General features: G+C 41.1%; 1 protein-coding gene across 4 annotated transcripts in view; it reads right to left on the bottom strand.

The window, feature by feature from the left end:
* The window catches only part of LOC130344234 (serine/threonine-protein kinase Nek6-like), a 211,918-nt gene that overhangs the window by 78,562 nt on the left and 116,470 nt on the right, over positions 1-16,886 (bottom strand). For all 4 annotated transcript variants that reach the window (XM_056554405.1, XM_056554403.1, XM_056554406.1 and 1 more), the window contains one exon: positions 14,828-14,944. In XM_056554405.1, the coding sequence (XP_056410380.1) occupies positions 14,828-14,908 (81 nt within the window). In that variant the 5' untranslated portion in view covers positions 14,909-14,944. The remainder of the gene's footprint in view (positions 1-14,827; positions 14,945-16,886) is intronic.

The following is a 16,886-nucleotide window of genomic DNA, read 5'->3' as shown; positions in this document are numbered from 1 at the left end:
AAAATTCACAAAACCAAACAGCGATAATGACATAAAACATGTATATTAGGAAAATCTGCGGTGGAACTAAAAGGCCCAGCACTAAAAAGTGCCTTCCTTGAACTCCTATAAAGGGCAAGCACGTGCTGGAAAAATAAACACTGGACAAGAAACCAAAAAGCAATGTGAGAAAATAATACATAGAGAAAACCTAAAGATGCCCAGGGGGGAATGAACCCCATGCATATACACTGCTCCCCAAGACTCCTGATGCAGCTGCCTTAGGAAGCAGTGAAACACATGGGGTTAATCAGATGAGGTTCTTCATTTAGGATCTCTATAATATAGCAGGAGAAAGAAAAAACCTGCCATAAAGAGGACCTGACAATTTCATCCATTACACATACACTCTATTGATATTAATGCATTGTAATGCATCATTTCACCTGTGGTGGTGCTGCAGGAGAATTTAGCATTTAGACACAAAAATTGCGGTGATAGTTGCGTACGTGCCCCAAATTTATCAAACGGCACACAGACTTTGATAAATTTCACTGATGCAACTTCTAAAAAAGGCACAGATTTTGTGCGGCCGTGCGACTTTTGTGTGAAAATGCACAGAAAATGTAGGGCAGGGCTGAATTGACCTGAGAAACCGTCTATTTCTGGGATCGTGCAACAATTTTGTGACATTCTGCAAAAAGTCGCACTTAGTAAATCAGTGACCACTGCACAAAGTGCTCTAAATGGGTAATAATCAATGAAGCGTTCCTAAAGCAATTGTCGCACAAAAAGTCGCACAGACCCATTGTGTGTAATTTTGTATGACAAATGTGTTGCCTGGGGGAGTAGGGTATATGGGGTCTAGCTGTGCAGCGACTAAAGGGTGTTTGGTTAACCCTTTCTATTCGTGACGTCAGGGTGAGGGCTCCTCTGTAATGCTTGTCCTACCGCCACCCTTAGTGCAGAGTATTCCTGCTTCGTCCGGCCCGGGCTGCAAAATAAATAAAAATGAACCATCACTCACCTCCCTGGGTTCCCGCGGAGCGCCACTACAGCTGATCGGTCCTCCGGTCCATCTCCTTCATACTTTAGGGTGTAACGAAGCGTCACATGGCGCTCAGCCTATCGCCGGCCGAGGCAGAACATCGCGGCGGCCGGTGATAGGCTGAGCGCCATGTGACGCTTCGTGACACCCGGAAGTATGAAGGAGATGGACCGGAGGACCGATCAGCTGTAGTGGCGCTCCGCGGGAACTCAGGGAGGTGAGTGATGGTTCATTTTCATTTATTTTGCAGCCCGGGCAGGACGGAGCAGGAATACTCTGCACTAGAGTACTCCTTTAAGCATTTTAGAGTCCGTAGACTGATATGCGCTGTTCCACTGGATTTAGTTGCGGTCCAGTAGTCACGCTAGCTTTAGCGGGGATTAGTTTAGAACTCAAGGTTTAGTTCAGGCTGAGGCCGTTAGGTTTTCTGGCCTAGCGTGTCTTTGAAAGTTGCGCAGATCCGTCCTGCTAGTCCGGCATCCGCGAGAGCAGCAACCCAAGAGAGCGATAATTGGCTACAGCTCCCTTATATGGGCAGGGGCTGGACTAGAGCTAATTGGTCCAATACTGCTGTCAATCACCTTCACATAGAATTATGGGTAGCATGTGACCCGAGGACCTCCAAAAGGTCCTCCAACATACCATAGAGGAATTAACAGAGTCACATGACCGAAGGTCCTGCGACGCTAACAAGGTAAGCATACTATACATTGTAATAAATATACATTATTATTAAATATGTACATATATAAACATTATAGAATTAGAGTAGAAGAGAGGCAACTAGGGGATGTCCCACCTGGGGGACCCTACCTGAACGCAGTAACTCCGAGGGACCACCATACAAGGTACGGTATGCAATACGGTACCGGGACACCACACAAAAAGAGAAAAAAGCCATTTAAAAAGCTTTCTAAATGTCTTGATAACACAACACCTCTCCCCCCACTCCCTTGCCCCATTATCCTGTTCTTCCACAGACTATAGCTGATCACTGCTGAGCAAACTTATCACCTTATAGTTTGGGATATAAAAAAAAGCAGTAAGATTTGCACATATTTTCTACTATATATTCTAATTCCATAGAGATAGTAGCGGTATACAGATGGGAGGGGATGTTATCCTGTAGTTTACAGTAAGACATCTTAATCAGGACTGACTGCCTTTTGGCACATAAAGCCATGTAACTCTCTGTGGGTGGTCCTGGTGATCACATGACCAAATTAAAGTGGTTATCCAGGAAAAAACTTTATATATCAACTGGCTCCAGAAAGTTAAACTGATTTGTAAATTACTTCTATTAAAAAATCTTCATCCTTTCAGTACTTGTGAGCTTCTGAATTGAAGTTGTTCTTTTCTAAGTTCTCTCTGATGACACGTGTCTCGGGAACTGCCCAGTTTGGAAGCAAATCCCCATAGCAAACCTCTTCTACTCTGTGCAGTTCCTGAGACAAGCAAAGATGTCAGCAGAGAGCACTGTTGCCAGACAGAAAACAACAACTTAACTTCAGCAGCTGATAATTATTGAAAGGATTAAGATTTTTTAATAGAAGTCATTTACAAATCTGTTTTACTTTCTGGAGCCAGTTGATATCTAAAAAAAAGTTTTTCCTGGGATACCCCTTTAAAGTAATAAAATGCACAAATTCATACCACACTTTGTAAATGCACAAATTGGTGCTCTACTAGTGATGGTAAGCGCATGGTATATGGGGGGGGGGGGGGACACCTGGAGTGCGTCTTTAAGTTAGAGACAGATGTTACGTAATATATTAGGGAACTGCATAAACAGCAACCCCTTAACTCTTAGCGCAACAATGTGAAATTAATGCTGAGCTTCCATTAATAGCTTCACGACAGCCAGTATTTTATGCCCCATTTACAGACTATCATTGTTGGGAAGTCTAGAAATACATTTTAGACATTGGAGTAATCTGTATTTCCTGGTAGGATTTTGTTTATTCAGTACTTTAGCTATTTACAAACTCCAAGCAGAAGTACTATACTCTGATGCTAGCCGCAAATAGTAAATATTACAATAGTACAAAATCATGTGCACATTTCATTCATTAACTAAAACAGAAAACAATTGAAGCATTTTGCAAGTAAGCATGCAAATGTGACGAATAAACGCTCCAACAATGGGTTAAACATTTTTAGCTAAAGATGGAAAATAATGATTTTCTAAGTTCCATTTCATGATAGGCGCATACATTGCACTTCAAGTCCCTTAAGGAAAGCGAAAGGGTTAAATGGCTATTAAAGTCTGGAGCAATCTTTGAAAGTGGCACACGCAATTATAAATATGGATAATTAGCAGCTCCAGCCAAGAATAAAATGTCACAATGTCACACAGATCTGTCACAGTCCGCTAATGAATGTAGTCACATATCTCCAGGCTTTCCTCTTCTTCACAAGCCTGTTGCAAGTGACCAACCAGGGCAGGTGCAGAGGGGATACAGCTCACTCAGTGCCGAGGAAGACTTCAACCTACTTGATACTTGCCCATTTGGCACTACCACCTCACACCACTAATAACCAGACCCAACACTCTGGTCTCCACTGCTAAAATTAACACTTATTCTCATTCTATTCTTATCATTTATGTGAAGGAATGGACGGATTAGAAAAATGAACATTAAAACTTAGGTTACTTTCACACTATGGTTCATAAATCTGTTATAAAACATCCGTTATATTCAATTCTATACTGATTTAACAGACATTATATAACGGATGAATAGATTTCTAACGTCCATTAATTAAAAAGAAAAAAAAGTTTATCCGTTATTATCCTTTAATACCTTATTATTAACGTCCGTTATATTCACCTTTGTTTGACCTCTCCCTACCTGCACACCTTGCAACAGCTGAAGCTCCTCCTCTTACCTGAAGGGGAGGGTATAAAAGGATGTCACTATCGGGGGGGGGGGGGGGGGTGCAGGAGGGTGCACTACTCTGCAGTACAACAATACCGCTGACGCTACATCAAGCAACATCTGGCCAAACATGTCCAAAAATGAGATGCTAATTATTGATTATCTATTGATTCATGATGATCAGTAATTTTTATTTTTTTAACCGTTTTCCCTTTTCTTCTCCACAATCCCCTGCTCTCAGACAGTTTATCTTTCTTCTCCTGTCACCATATTCCGCCAGTGTGTCTTAGTTGTTAGATACCGCCATGACCTTCACACTACCAGCTCACTTTAGTAGCAACATGGGAAAAGAGGTATTCTAAGAATAGCCTGACACAAGACATGCTTACCAGTGTTTATGACTGCTTTATGCATTTGACAGTGAGTTTATTTTTATATATACTGTATTTTTTTTTCTTACATTATAATAAATGTAAATAATTCAACCTCAAAAAAAATGGAAGAAACCTGAGGTCTGTCACATATTCCAAGTCTTGGAGAGCACAGAAACAATGTAAGCGTCAGAAAACTATGTTGTACTTAGAAACAAAGACACAACCATACATAACTAGGCTACGCTGTTGAACTTGAAGCAGTGAAGTGGTTAACACTGCGCAGCTTGATGCCATTACTACACCCGTGTATCTGGTACATCAATAAAGGAGAGGTCCTGCTGTGCTGTACAGTTCTTGTGAAGTCTGATCACTAGGGGGCTGTCTACGATATCTTGTATTTTAACCAGAGGAACCTGACATGCAGTGTAATCAGCGGACTCCTTTATTTCAGAACTGAAAAGTAGTGCAGGGAAAGGAAGAGGATTAACAGTCCAGCTCTGTCTATCACAGCATTCTACTCTGGATGAGAATTATCCTGGACCAACTGTGGGCCATAATTTTAGGAAGATATTAGAGGAGATGTTTAATAAATAAATAAAATTATTTAAATAAAAAAATATACATTATATATTTTTTCAGAAACTGTCGTGTCTACGATCTGTGTCTAATACTAAAGTTCAGCCTTATTCACTTGAATAAAGAAAAGCTGCAATACCACAGACAAATGGGGTGCATCAGTCCTCATACCAGCATGGCCCGTTCAGGTAATTAACATTTAATGTAATTCATGCATGATATTTTTTGCTTGATATGTACTATATATATATATATATATATATATATATATATATATATATATATATATATATATATAATGCTGGGGGTACAGTAGTACTGCTATAACCCAAAAAAGAAGCGCTGGGCAACACAGACTTTCAACTCCCTCCTCCAAAGGTTTTTTATGGGTTTGAGATCTGGAGACTGGCAAGGCCAATCCAGGACCTTGAAATGCTTCTTACAAAGCCACTCCTTCGTTGCCCGGTCGGTGTGTTCGGGATCATTGTCATGCTGTAAGACCCAGCCACGTTTCAGCTTCAATGCTCTTGCTGATGGAAGGAGGTTTTCACTCAAAATCTCACGACACATGGCCCCATTCATTCTTTCCTTTACACGGATCAGTAGTCCTGGTCCCTTTGCTGAAAAACAGGCCAAAAGCATGATGTTTCCACCCCCATGCTTCACAGTAGTTAGATGCAACTCAGCATTCTTTCTCCTCCAAACACGACGAGTTCAGTTTTACCAAAAAGTTCTACTTTGGTTCCATCTGACCATATGATATCCTCCCAATCCTCTTCTGGATCATCCAAATACTCTCTAGCAAACTTCAGACGGGCCCAGACATGTACTGGCTTAAGCAGGGGGACACATCTGGCACTGCATGATTTGAGATTCTGGCGGCGTAGTGTGTTACTGATGGTAGCCTTTGTTACTTTGGTTCCAGCTCTCTGCAGGTCATTCACTCTGGTTCTGAGATTTTTGCTCACGGTTGTTGTGATCATTTTGACACCAAGGGGGGAGATCTTGCGTGGAGCCCCAGATCGAGGGAGATTATCAGTGGTCTTGTATGTCTTCCATTTTCTAATTATTGCTCCCACAGTTGATTTCTTCACACCAAGCTGCTTGCATATTGCAGATTCAGTCTTCCCAGCCCGATGCAGGTCTACAATTTTGTTTCTGGTGTCCTTCGACAGCTCTTTGGTCTCAGCCATAGTGGAGTTTGGAGTGTGACTTTTGAGGTTGTGGACAGGTGTCTTTTTATACTGATAACAAGTTCAAACAGGTGCCATTAATACAAGTAACGAGCGGAGGACAGAGGAGACTTTTAAAGATGAAGTTATAGGTCTGTGAAACCAAGAAATCTTGCTTGTTTGTAGGTGACCATATACTTCTTTTCCATCATAATTTGCAAATAAATTCTTTAACCCCTTAATGACGCGGGACATATATTAACGTCCTGCGCCGGCTCCCACGCTATATCGCGGGGTCATGCGGTAACCCTTGCATCATATCGGGTCCCAGTGACTAACGGTAGCCGGGACCCATGACAAATATCAGACACCGATCACTGTTATGTTCGGTATTAACCCTTTACACGCAGCTATCAAACTTGATCGCTGTGTCTGAAATTTAAAAAAAAAAACATTCCCGGCAGCTCAGTCGGGCTGATCGGAAATACCGCGGTGAAACTCAATCAGCTGTACTGACACGAGGAGGGTCCCTACCTGCCTGTGTAAATAAAAATATAAACATATGTGGTATCTCCGCGTGCGTAAATGTCCGTACTATAAATATATTGATAATTAAACCGCAAGTTCCATGGCATACATGTAAAAAAAATTCCAAAGTCCAAAATAGCGTATTTTTGGTCGCTTTTTATACCATAAAAAATGTATAAAGCAATCAAAAAGCCTGATCAAAACAGAAATAGTACCGATAAAAACTTCAGATCACGGCACAAAAAATTAGCTCTCATACCTCCCCGTATGCGGAAAAATAAATAAGGAATATAGGTCAGAAGAGGACATTTTTAAACTTATAAATTTTCGTGCATGAAGTTATGATTTTTTCCAGAAGTAAGACAAAATTAAACCTTTGTACCATATTTATCAGCGTATATCACGCATGTTTTAAGCTATATTTTTTAGCTTAAAGCTGCATGTTATAAGCCGATAAACTCATTCTGGCCCTGCAGAAGCCGCTGCGGTTTAATGATTTAAAGTGTTCGCTGCTTATGCCCAATTCCACCCCATCCCCGGGTTTCATCCTCATCTCTCCTGGGGTGCGCTCCTGCAGGCTCCGGTACCGGCGTTGTTCTCCGATGTCGCGACAGCGGAGGATGCCGCCAGAGCCTGCAGGAGCGCACCCCAGGACAAGTAAATAGGAAAGCTGGGGATGGGAAGGGAATCTGATGGCGGCGGTGGGAGTTACCGCAGCGGCTTTTGCGGGGCCAGAATTTATCTGGGTATACACGCACTTACACGAACCCTCATTTTAACAAGGATATTTGGGTAAAAAAAACTTTTTTACCCAAATTTCCTTGGAAAAATGAGGGTGTGTGTTATAGGCCAGTGTGTGGTATACCCCGATAAATAAGGTAAGTAGGGTATCATTTTAATTGTATGGACCTACAGAATAAAGAGAAGGAGTCATTTATACCAAAAAATGCACTGCGTAGAAACGGAAGCCCCCAAATGTTACAAAATGGCATTCTTTTGTTTTTGTCTTTTCAAATTTGCCGCACTTTTTTTGTTTCGCCGCAGTTTTTTGGGTAAAATTACACCGTCATTAAAAAGCAGAGTTGGTGGCGCTAAAAAAAAAAAAAAAGCCATCATATGAGTCTATAGGTACAAAATTCAAAGGGTTATGATTTTTAAAAGGTGTGGAGGAAGAAATGAAAGTGCAAAAATGGAAAAACCCTTAAGGGGTTAAAAATCAGACAATGTGTTTTTATGGATTTTTGTTTTCTCATTATGTCTCTCATAGTTGAGGTATACCTATGATGAAAATTACAGGCCTCTCTCATCCTTTTAAGAGGGAGAACTTGCACAATTCCTGGCTGACTAAATACTTTTATTATCGAGGCATATACTATACCCAATTGAACACAAGAACAAATAATATGCAGGGACTGGGATAGTGCCATCCTATTTATTCTTGTGTATGGTTATTTTCAATAAGTGTGTGTCAGTTTTTGTAGGCTATACTTTGTAGATTTATAGTATTTATACTACAGTCTAATTTTCGTTAACGACAAAACTTTGGACTACGCATTGACTTTTGATGTGTGATTCACAGTGGTGGCTTTGGTCTGGCTTAGTCATGCATCTTTTCTCCTCTTTGCTCGTACGTTTTCTTTTATGGTCTAAATACTGCTACATTTCACAACTCTGCCAAGCGACATGTAGGGTTGCACATGTACCCAATCCAAATTAATGTTGGACTGTCTCTCAAGCTTAGGCTATATAAACTGAAGGGCAGCAAGTATGCTCAACCACTGCTCCAGGTTCCTCCTCACTGCAGTCCTGATGGTAATTGGCTAAAGGGGTACTCTGGAGGAAAAATGTCTTCAAATCAACTGGTGCCAGAAAGTTAAACAGATTTTTAAATAACTTTATTTTTTTTTTTTTATAATCTTAATCCTGCCGTATGCTTCAGATGAAGTTGTATAGTTCTTTCCAGTCTGACCACAGGGCTCTCTGCTGCCACCTCTGTCCGTGTCAGGGACTGCCCGGAGCAAGAGAGGTTTGCTATGGGGATTTGCTTCTGCTCTGGACAGTTCCTGACACAGGCAAAGATGGCAGGAGAAACCACTGTGGTTAGACTGAAAAGAACTTCCTCTGTACTATACAGAAGCTGATAAGTAGTGGAAGGTTTAAGAATTTTTAATAGAAGTAATTAACAAATCTGTTTAATTTTCCGGCACGAGTAGATTTGAAAATATTTTTACTCCACTGGAGTACCCCTTTAAGTCCCATCCATGGGGTGACCAGTGCTTTTGTGCGAACGACCCTTTAAATTGCAAAAATTATAAGCATTAGCAACATGACGTTAACTGACATATAACAATAGCTTATTAATACCGTAATAATAAAAAGAATAATAAACATAAATTATTATCCTAATGTATAACATAAAAGGACAAACTGATGTTGGAACTGATGTTTATGCTATTCACCATATATTTATCTGGTAGATTTAGTGAAGTTAAACGCATTATAAGTTTATACACAGCAGGTTTATTACTCTCATATTAATACTCTTCACGCAATAATAACCGGACTGATAGAAAGCGCTGATTGTATCAGAGCCCGCTGACCTGAGGACGGGCTGCTCAGTGCAGTTATCCTCGCTATGCTGGGCTTCATGCCTGGTGATGACTGGACACCTCGGCTGATATGCTTTGGCATGCTCCAAGAGTACAGCTGCACATTTACATATGCAATGACCTAGATTAGCATTCCCTATCACAACCCATCAGACCTAATTAAAGTAATGGAGCTTTCATACAGCCTTAAGTGGGAAAGGGGATGTGGAGCCACAGACAGGGCCCATGCATGCTCATGGCTTGTCAGGATATAACAAGCATCCTTCTACTTGATTAAAACAATATATTCTGCGCGTATAATTTTCCCTTCCCCCAATGGAAGAACCCAAACAGCAGAAAATTATGGGAAAATATTCTTGGAAGAAATTTTAAAAAAAAACAACAAGGGCTATACGACAATCTCTAATGCAACAGTGCTCTTAAATGTACAGTTTATATCCACCGACAAATTTAAGTAATATAATAGTATGTTGTATGTCCACAACATGGATCACTGTACAGTTGTACTGACTTTTCTTTAGAACCTTGTGAAGTTTAGATATTGTTGGACTTCACATATAAAAACTATGGCTGTCCGGGCACCCTGGGAGTTGTAGTTTTGCAGCAGCTGGAGACACACTGCTTGGAAAACACTGGACTAGGTATACGCAGAGCTGTAGATGCAGATTTATCAATGTGGCTGTGTTTACACAAAATAATAATACGGCTGAAGTTACATAATGATAACTGAGGACGTCCGCATCCATATACCTGCCTTGTTTTCTTCTCAAAGAAAGCATAATAAACAAGGAGCTAAAAATCTGTCATCGAAAATCCAGTCTGGGTATGGTCTTCTGGAGAGGGTTTTACTGTACATTAAAGTGGTACCTGGGACATATTTTTTATTTATCCTATATGCCTGGGCAGGGCTATGTACACTGAGGACAAGCAGGACTCTGTACACCGAGGACAAGCAGGGCTCTGTACACAGAGGACAAGCAGGGCTCTGTACACCGAGGACAAGCAGGGCTCTGTACACCGAGGACAAGCAGGGCTCTGTACACAGAGGACAAGCAGGGCTCTGTACACAGAGGACAAGCAGGGTTTTCTACACCGAGGACAAGCAGGGCTCTGTACACTGAAGACAAGCAGGGCTCTGTACACTGAAGACAAGCAGGGCTCTGTACACTGAAGACAAGCAGGGCTCTGTACACTGAAGACAAGCAGGGCTCTGTACACTGAGGACAAGCAGGGCTCTGTACACTGAGGACAAGCAGGGCTCTGTACACTGAGGACAAGCAGGGCTCTGTACACTGAGGACAAGCAGGGCTCTGTACACTGAGGACAAGCAGGGTTTTCTACACTGAAGACAAGCAGGGCTCTGTACACTGAAGACAAGCAGGGCTCTGTACACTGAAGACAAGCAGGGCTCTGTGCACTGAGGACAAGCAGGGCTCTGTACACTGAGGACAAGCAGGGCTCTGTGCACTGAGGCTCTCTGACACGCTCCCAGACCACACAACAGGATGATTGACAAGACAGGAGCCTGTACAGAGCCCTATTTGTTCTGCCCACACTTTTTGCATTAGGTCTCCTTACAAAGGCGCACAGGCAATAGCTGCAGGGAAAAAAAATTCACCCAAAAAATTACAAATTTTTTAACCGATGTATACTACAAATGTACATATAATAATATTTGAAAAACCAAAAAACTGTAACAGTCCTGCTAGGTTGAGGTAAAGAGAGAAGATCAGGAAGAGAAATGAGAAGAGAGAAAATATGTCCAATAAATTACATTTCATTATACACTTAAAATACAATATAATGTCTTCTGCAGGGCCCTTGCATCAGACGTAAGATAGTAAATGAAAAATGTTACTGAAAAGTATTACTAAAAAGTAAATTAAACTGTGGGAGATTGCTTCCCATTGGCATAAGGTCTCCCTAGAAGGTCTGGAGATGTGAATTTAAAGTCCTTCCACCATATGTAGTAACAGGATGATGTCTTTTCACCATGCTGTTTGATTACTCCCGATGTGGCCTCGTTATTGCAATGCAATGGCTCGGTCAGCGCCGGGCCATATTACAGACAGGAGATTAAAGTCAGTGGGTGCTGGCAGGTGCGCTCAGCAGCGCTGTAGTCCCCCTAATTTAGTCCCACTGTACCCTGACGGCGCAGGGCTACGTGCAATGCCGATCTTGAGTGGGATGGGGATCGGATGTAAGTGCTGGGAAGGTGCGCTATGAAGCACTGGAGTCCCCCATTGCAGTCCCACTTTTACCCTGGTGGCACAGGGATATTGTGACAATAGTTCCAGGTGGGGTAGGAGTTTGGCACCAGGTGCCTCTTACCAGTATTGCCGGTATCGAGTAAGTCTCCTCGGGGTAAGCTTCTATGTTGGCTGGCCAGCGGAGTAGAAGATGCTTTGTGGAGCGCACGCTCCACTTGTTTCGCGGTGGGGATTGAAGTGGTGTATATCCTCCTGATTATGCCAGAGATAAAATGCAATTAGACAGATATATATATATATATATATCTATAACTGGGCTAGACGCGTTTCGGGGAGCCAGATCCCTTTTTTCAATAGCTGATGGTGTTAGGTGTATCACTACCACTAACACTATCAGCTATTGAAAAAGGGGACCTGGCTCCTCGAAACGCATCTAGCCTAGATATATATATATATATATATGTGTGTGTGTATATAGTTGCATTTCATCTCTGGCATAATCAGGAGGATATCCACCACTTCAATCCCCACCGTGAAAGAAGCGGAGCGTGTGCTTCACGATGCATCTTCTACTCCGCTGGCCAGCCGACATAGAAGCTTACCCCGGGGAGACTTACTCGATACCGGCAATACTGGTAAGAGGCACCTGGTGCCAAACTCCTACCCCACCTGGAACTATTGTCACAATATCCCTGTGCCACCATGTTAAAAGTGGGACCGCAATAGGGGGACTCCAGTGCTGCATAGCGCAACCTGCCCGGCACTTACATCCGATCCCATTGCACTCAAGATCATCATTGCACGTAGCCCTGCGCCGTCAGGGTACAGTGGGACTAAATTAGGGGGACTACAGTGCTGCTGAGCGCACCTGCCGGCACCCACTGACTTTAATCTCCTGTCTGTAATACGGCACGGCACTGATCGACCCATTGCATTGCAATAACGCTGCCACATCAAACATTATAGTGAAAAGACATCATCCTGTTACTACATATGGTGGAAGGACTTTAAATTCACATCTCCAGCCCTTCTAGTGAGACCTTATGCCAATGGGAAGCAATCTCCTGTACAATTTTTTACTTCCTTTTAAGTAATATTTTTTCATTTACTATCCTATGTCTGATGCAAGGGCCCTGCAGAAGACATTATATTGTATTTTAAGTGTATAATAAACTGTAATTTATTGGACATATTTTCTCTCTTCTCATTTTTCTTCCTGATCTTCTCTCTTAACCTCAACCTAGCAGGACTGTTACAGTTTTTTGGTTTTACTTGTATGTTTTTGACACATAGGATAATGTGTATCACAGTATCCTCTGTTTAGGTTTTGTTTTATGTAGAGCTCCCAACCAACATTTTTTTCTCTGTCTAATATAATATAATGATATTATCTACATTATATAAAAAGTTTTTGCTAACAACAGGTACACCTTAAAGCATACCCAGGATCAAGACAGATTTTGAAAAAGTGGGTGGTTATTTTAGTACAGAAAATTTCTGCCCCAAGAATACGTACCCACCCTAAAGTGTGGACATATAAATCCAAGAGGCTCAACTGAACAGTCACAATCTATTTATAAACTTTAATGCTTTGTTGAAATATTTTTTTATCCAACCTAAATAACGGTATGTTTATACTGTAACTACTGCTGTAATAGAGATATCACATAGCAGATAAAAATCCTTCCATATGATCATTTCCTCTAAATCATTGCTACAATATTTTATGTATCAATAAAAATTATAATACCCAAGCGTATCATATAAACCCAGCTTATTACTTGGGTATGTGAATGTCATATTTGGGGCTCCAGCTCATGTAGACATTGTGGATGATAATATGTCTCATCAGTATATTTCAGTATTATATTCTAAAAACAGACCTGGCATAGTTGTCATTAACCTATGAGCAGCTTACTACTAGTCTGGGTAAAGTATTATTCCTACATGTGATCTACTACATTTATCTGGCATTACGTCTATGGGAAATATATACAGTATATAGGGAGAAATGACGGCTGTGGTCGCTTGTACTCCAATAAGTAAAGCGAGTTTGCTCCGTACATGCTGATAACTGGGGTGCCAGGCTGGAGATTGCAGGAGGTCCTAGCAGCCAGATCCACCTCGAACAGACATCTTATTAACTAACCTTTGGATAGGGAAGAAGATGTCGAGGGGCGGAGTATCCCTTTACTCCGGTGGAAAACTTTTTTATTTTATTTTTTTTAAATCAACTGGTGCCGGAAAGTTAAACAGATTTGTAAATTATTTCTATGAAAAAAAAATCTTAAAGGGGTTGTGCACTTCCCTGCAGTTCGGAGCTCCGCTCACAGCGTTCGGAAGTTCATTACTCCGAACGCTGTGTGCGGGCTTCCGTGTTCGCAGCAGCCGGGCGTGACGTCACGCCCGGCCCCTTCTTTTCTTTTTGGATTTAATTTCTGTCATGACCACAGTGCTCTCTTCTGCCATCTCTGTCCATAGCAAACATATGCTGCTCTGGACAGTTCCTAAAATGGAAAGAGGTGTCAGCACAGAGCACTGTGGTCATGATAGAAAAGAAATCCTAAAAGAAATTTTTTTCTGTAGTATACAGCCGCTAATAAGTACTGGAAGGAGTAAGAAATTTTATTAGAAGTCATTTACAAATCTGTTTAACTTTCTGGCACCAGGTGATTTAAAAAAATAAAAATAAATAAATTTTTAAAAAAAGTTTTCCACTGGAGTACCCCTTTAAGATCATACTGAAGTGCCAGACAATTTTAATCTAAGGGAAAGGGTAACATGTCTTTGCAACTCACTTCTTTTGGAGGAATCTGTTATACAATACTGTTGTGCTGTATTGGTTTCTATATTAACACGCAGCTCCTTATTATGGTTTACAAACAGAATACCTTTTCTTTTATATCTGGAACTTCCCTGAACTTTTTTGGGGATTTTGCCAGTAAGGGCATAGGGTTTCAAGCAGGAGAATTGTTATTTTTTTTTTTTTTATCTCAAAACAATACCATGAGTAGTAGTACCAGACCCAGCCCACTGAAAAGATGTGAGCTGCTTGTGGGGGGTTAAAAAAACAAGACATGTTTTCTACTCCCGAACAAAGCCTTTGTTTAGATAGGCCCAAAAAATAGATAACATTAGTTACAAAAGATAGATCTTTAGTAACTGAGCACTTATTTCTAGCCCAAAACCCCAAAATGAATTTCTCCCGACACACAAGACCAATTGTATAAACTAAACTTACTTTACTATCCTTGCTGTTTGAGCGTTATATTCTTTTATGACCATCCAATAATGCAGAGTAATATAATACTGATAACCTGGCACCTCACCGGGTCCCTTTAATTCACCAGGTCCGTTTAATGCCAAATTAGAGGGATTTTTGAGGCATATTCAAGAAGAAAAAATAATTTTGCACACGACTTAAAGACATTGAACAAAGCGTTTGAACTTACCTGGCCATCGTGTTGATAGTCTTGTCCTTGGACTTTGCAGAGGGGACTGTTCTGATCTTCTAGGCAGTGAGTTCTGTCCATGGCAACATTCCAGTTCACACATACAGTTTGATGTGACTGAAAGACAAGACAAAACACAGCCTTAGCTTTCGGAAATCTTAAGTGGCTGTATAATTCGTAAGAAGTACATATGAAAGCCACAGAATACTACAAGTCAAAGTGAATTCCGAGCAGATTTGGCTAGAAAAGCTGAGACGAACCAGTTGTCACTGCTAGGTTTTAAATGTAGCATCGTAGTTTCACCTTGTCTTAGAGGTATAGTAGTTTGCAAAACTGGTTACTCAACATTCTCATGGATTGCCTCAATGAGGATATCCTGAAGGGTTTTCCCAGTGTAAGTACAAACAGACTGAAGTCAACCTTGGATGATCACAAAGACGTTCCTGGAAGGGTATTACAGCCCTGATCTTTACAACGGGGCCTGGTCTCTCCCCACTGCATGGAGTAGTTGGTCAGCACGTGCTTCACACACTGAATCTCAAAGGTCAGGCCCTGCCACCCTCCAGGGTCAGACACTTATTCCTTTTTTCTGTGGATAGGGGATACATTTTTTTAAGGGCTGGAATACAGTCTTTACAGTGAAAAACAGTCTTCTACAAACATAACCACACATGCCGAATGCAATTTTCTAATTAATCAAAAAGAGGACAGAACAAATAATGGGTTAGAAGAGTTGTCAGCTTTTCATTATTTTTTTGTTTTGTTAAAATTGTTTACCCAATGATATACCAGATCATACAGTTATAGCAGTGTATGCCAACCAGGGTGCCTGCAAAACTGTCCAAAAGCATGTCAGGAGTTATAGATTTGCAACATCTGGATGTCGGGACCTGTCTGGACCTTACCATCCATCATTGGTACCATCCAACATGACCATACCATCACTGCTTTGCTCTTTTAGTTATTGAAAAATAAAAAATAAATTGGTCCGCTTCTAGAACTGCAACATAACAGTGAAGAAAATAGAGGAAATGGCAGACAAAAATTTTTCTTAGCATCTGTTCCCACACAAAACAATTTTAGTTCAGGTAGTCATCCATTGATTTTAACTATCGCCTGTAATAATTTGTGGTTCCCGAGTCATGAGAGGGGACAGCTCTCCCCCTTTTCACTAAAGATGCATTATTAGGTCATATGAGAAGAGAGTATGTTAATAAAAAAACATGGAAACAGAATGAAATATCTTCTGCTGCCAAAAAAATATATGATGACAAAAGATATGACGGTATAGAAGAATATTACTGGTTCGTGGTAAGATATGGTGGTACTGCTAGTTTTGCAAATGTACAGAGTGGGATAGATCTAAATCTTCGTGCTATTTAGACTCAAATGGACTTTATTACAGATTTTTTTTTTTTTAAGTTAGGGTGGGGCAAAAAAGGATTTAGTCAGCCACCAACTGTGCAAGTTCTCCCACTTAAAAAGATGAGAGAGGCCTGTAATTTTCATCATAGGTAAACCTCAACTACGAGAGACATAATGAGAAAAAAAAAAATCCATAAAATCCCATTGTCTGATTTTTTAAATGGGCACTGTCACCAACTTTATTTTTTGATATGTTGTAGTACTTATGTACTACAACATATCTCTAATATACTTTTATTATTATTTTTTTTCATTAAAAAGGTTTAATTGACATTTAAAAACCGGCCACTGAAAAAGGACTGATTTTGGAGTGGCAATCAGTCCTTTTTCAGTTAGGCTGCACTCGCTCCCTGACGGTCAATCAGACAGGCGGAAGTGAGCTTATCGCCGCCGCCACCTCGTTGCCGCCGCTGTCCCTGCACGCCCGCTGCCGGACTCTGCAGTAACTGCAAGTGTAATGAGGGAACGGGGTATGCGGGGCGGGGGGGAGGAGTGAACGGGCTAGTGCCGTAGTGGGGGGGGGGGGGGGGGGGAACGGGCTAGCAACAAAAAAAAAAAAAATAGGATGGTGGGAGCTACCCTTTAAGAATTTATTTGCAAATTATGGTGGGAAATAAGTATTTCAGGCTCTCAC

Source organism: Hyla sarda, unplaced genomic scaffold (assembly GCF_029499605.1).
Source record: "Hyla sarda isolate aHylSar1 unplaced genomic scaffold, aHylSar1.hap1 scaffold_71, whole genome shotgun sequence".
Lineage (NCBI taxonomy): Eukaryota > Metazoa > Chordata > Amphibia > Anura > Hylidae > Hyla > Hyla sarda.
The sequence above is the reverse complement of the archived record's forward strand: the minus strand, read 5'-3'. Positions and strand labels throughout refer to the sequence as shown.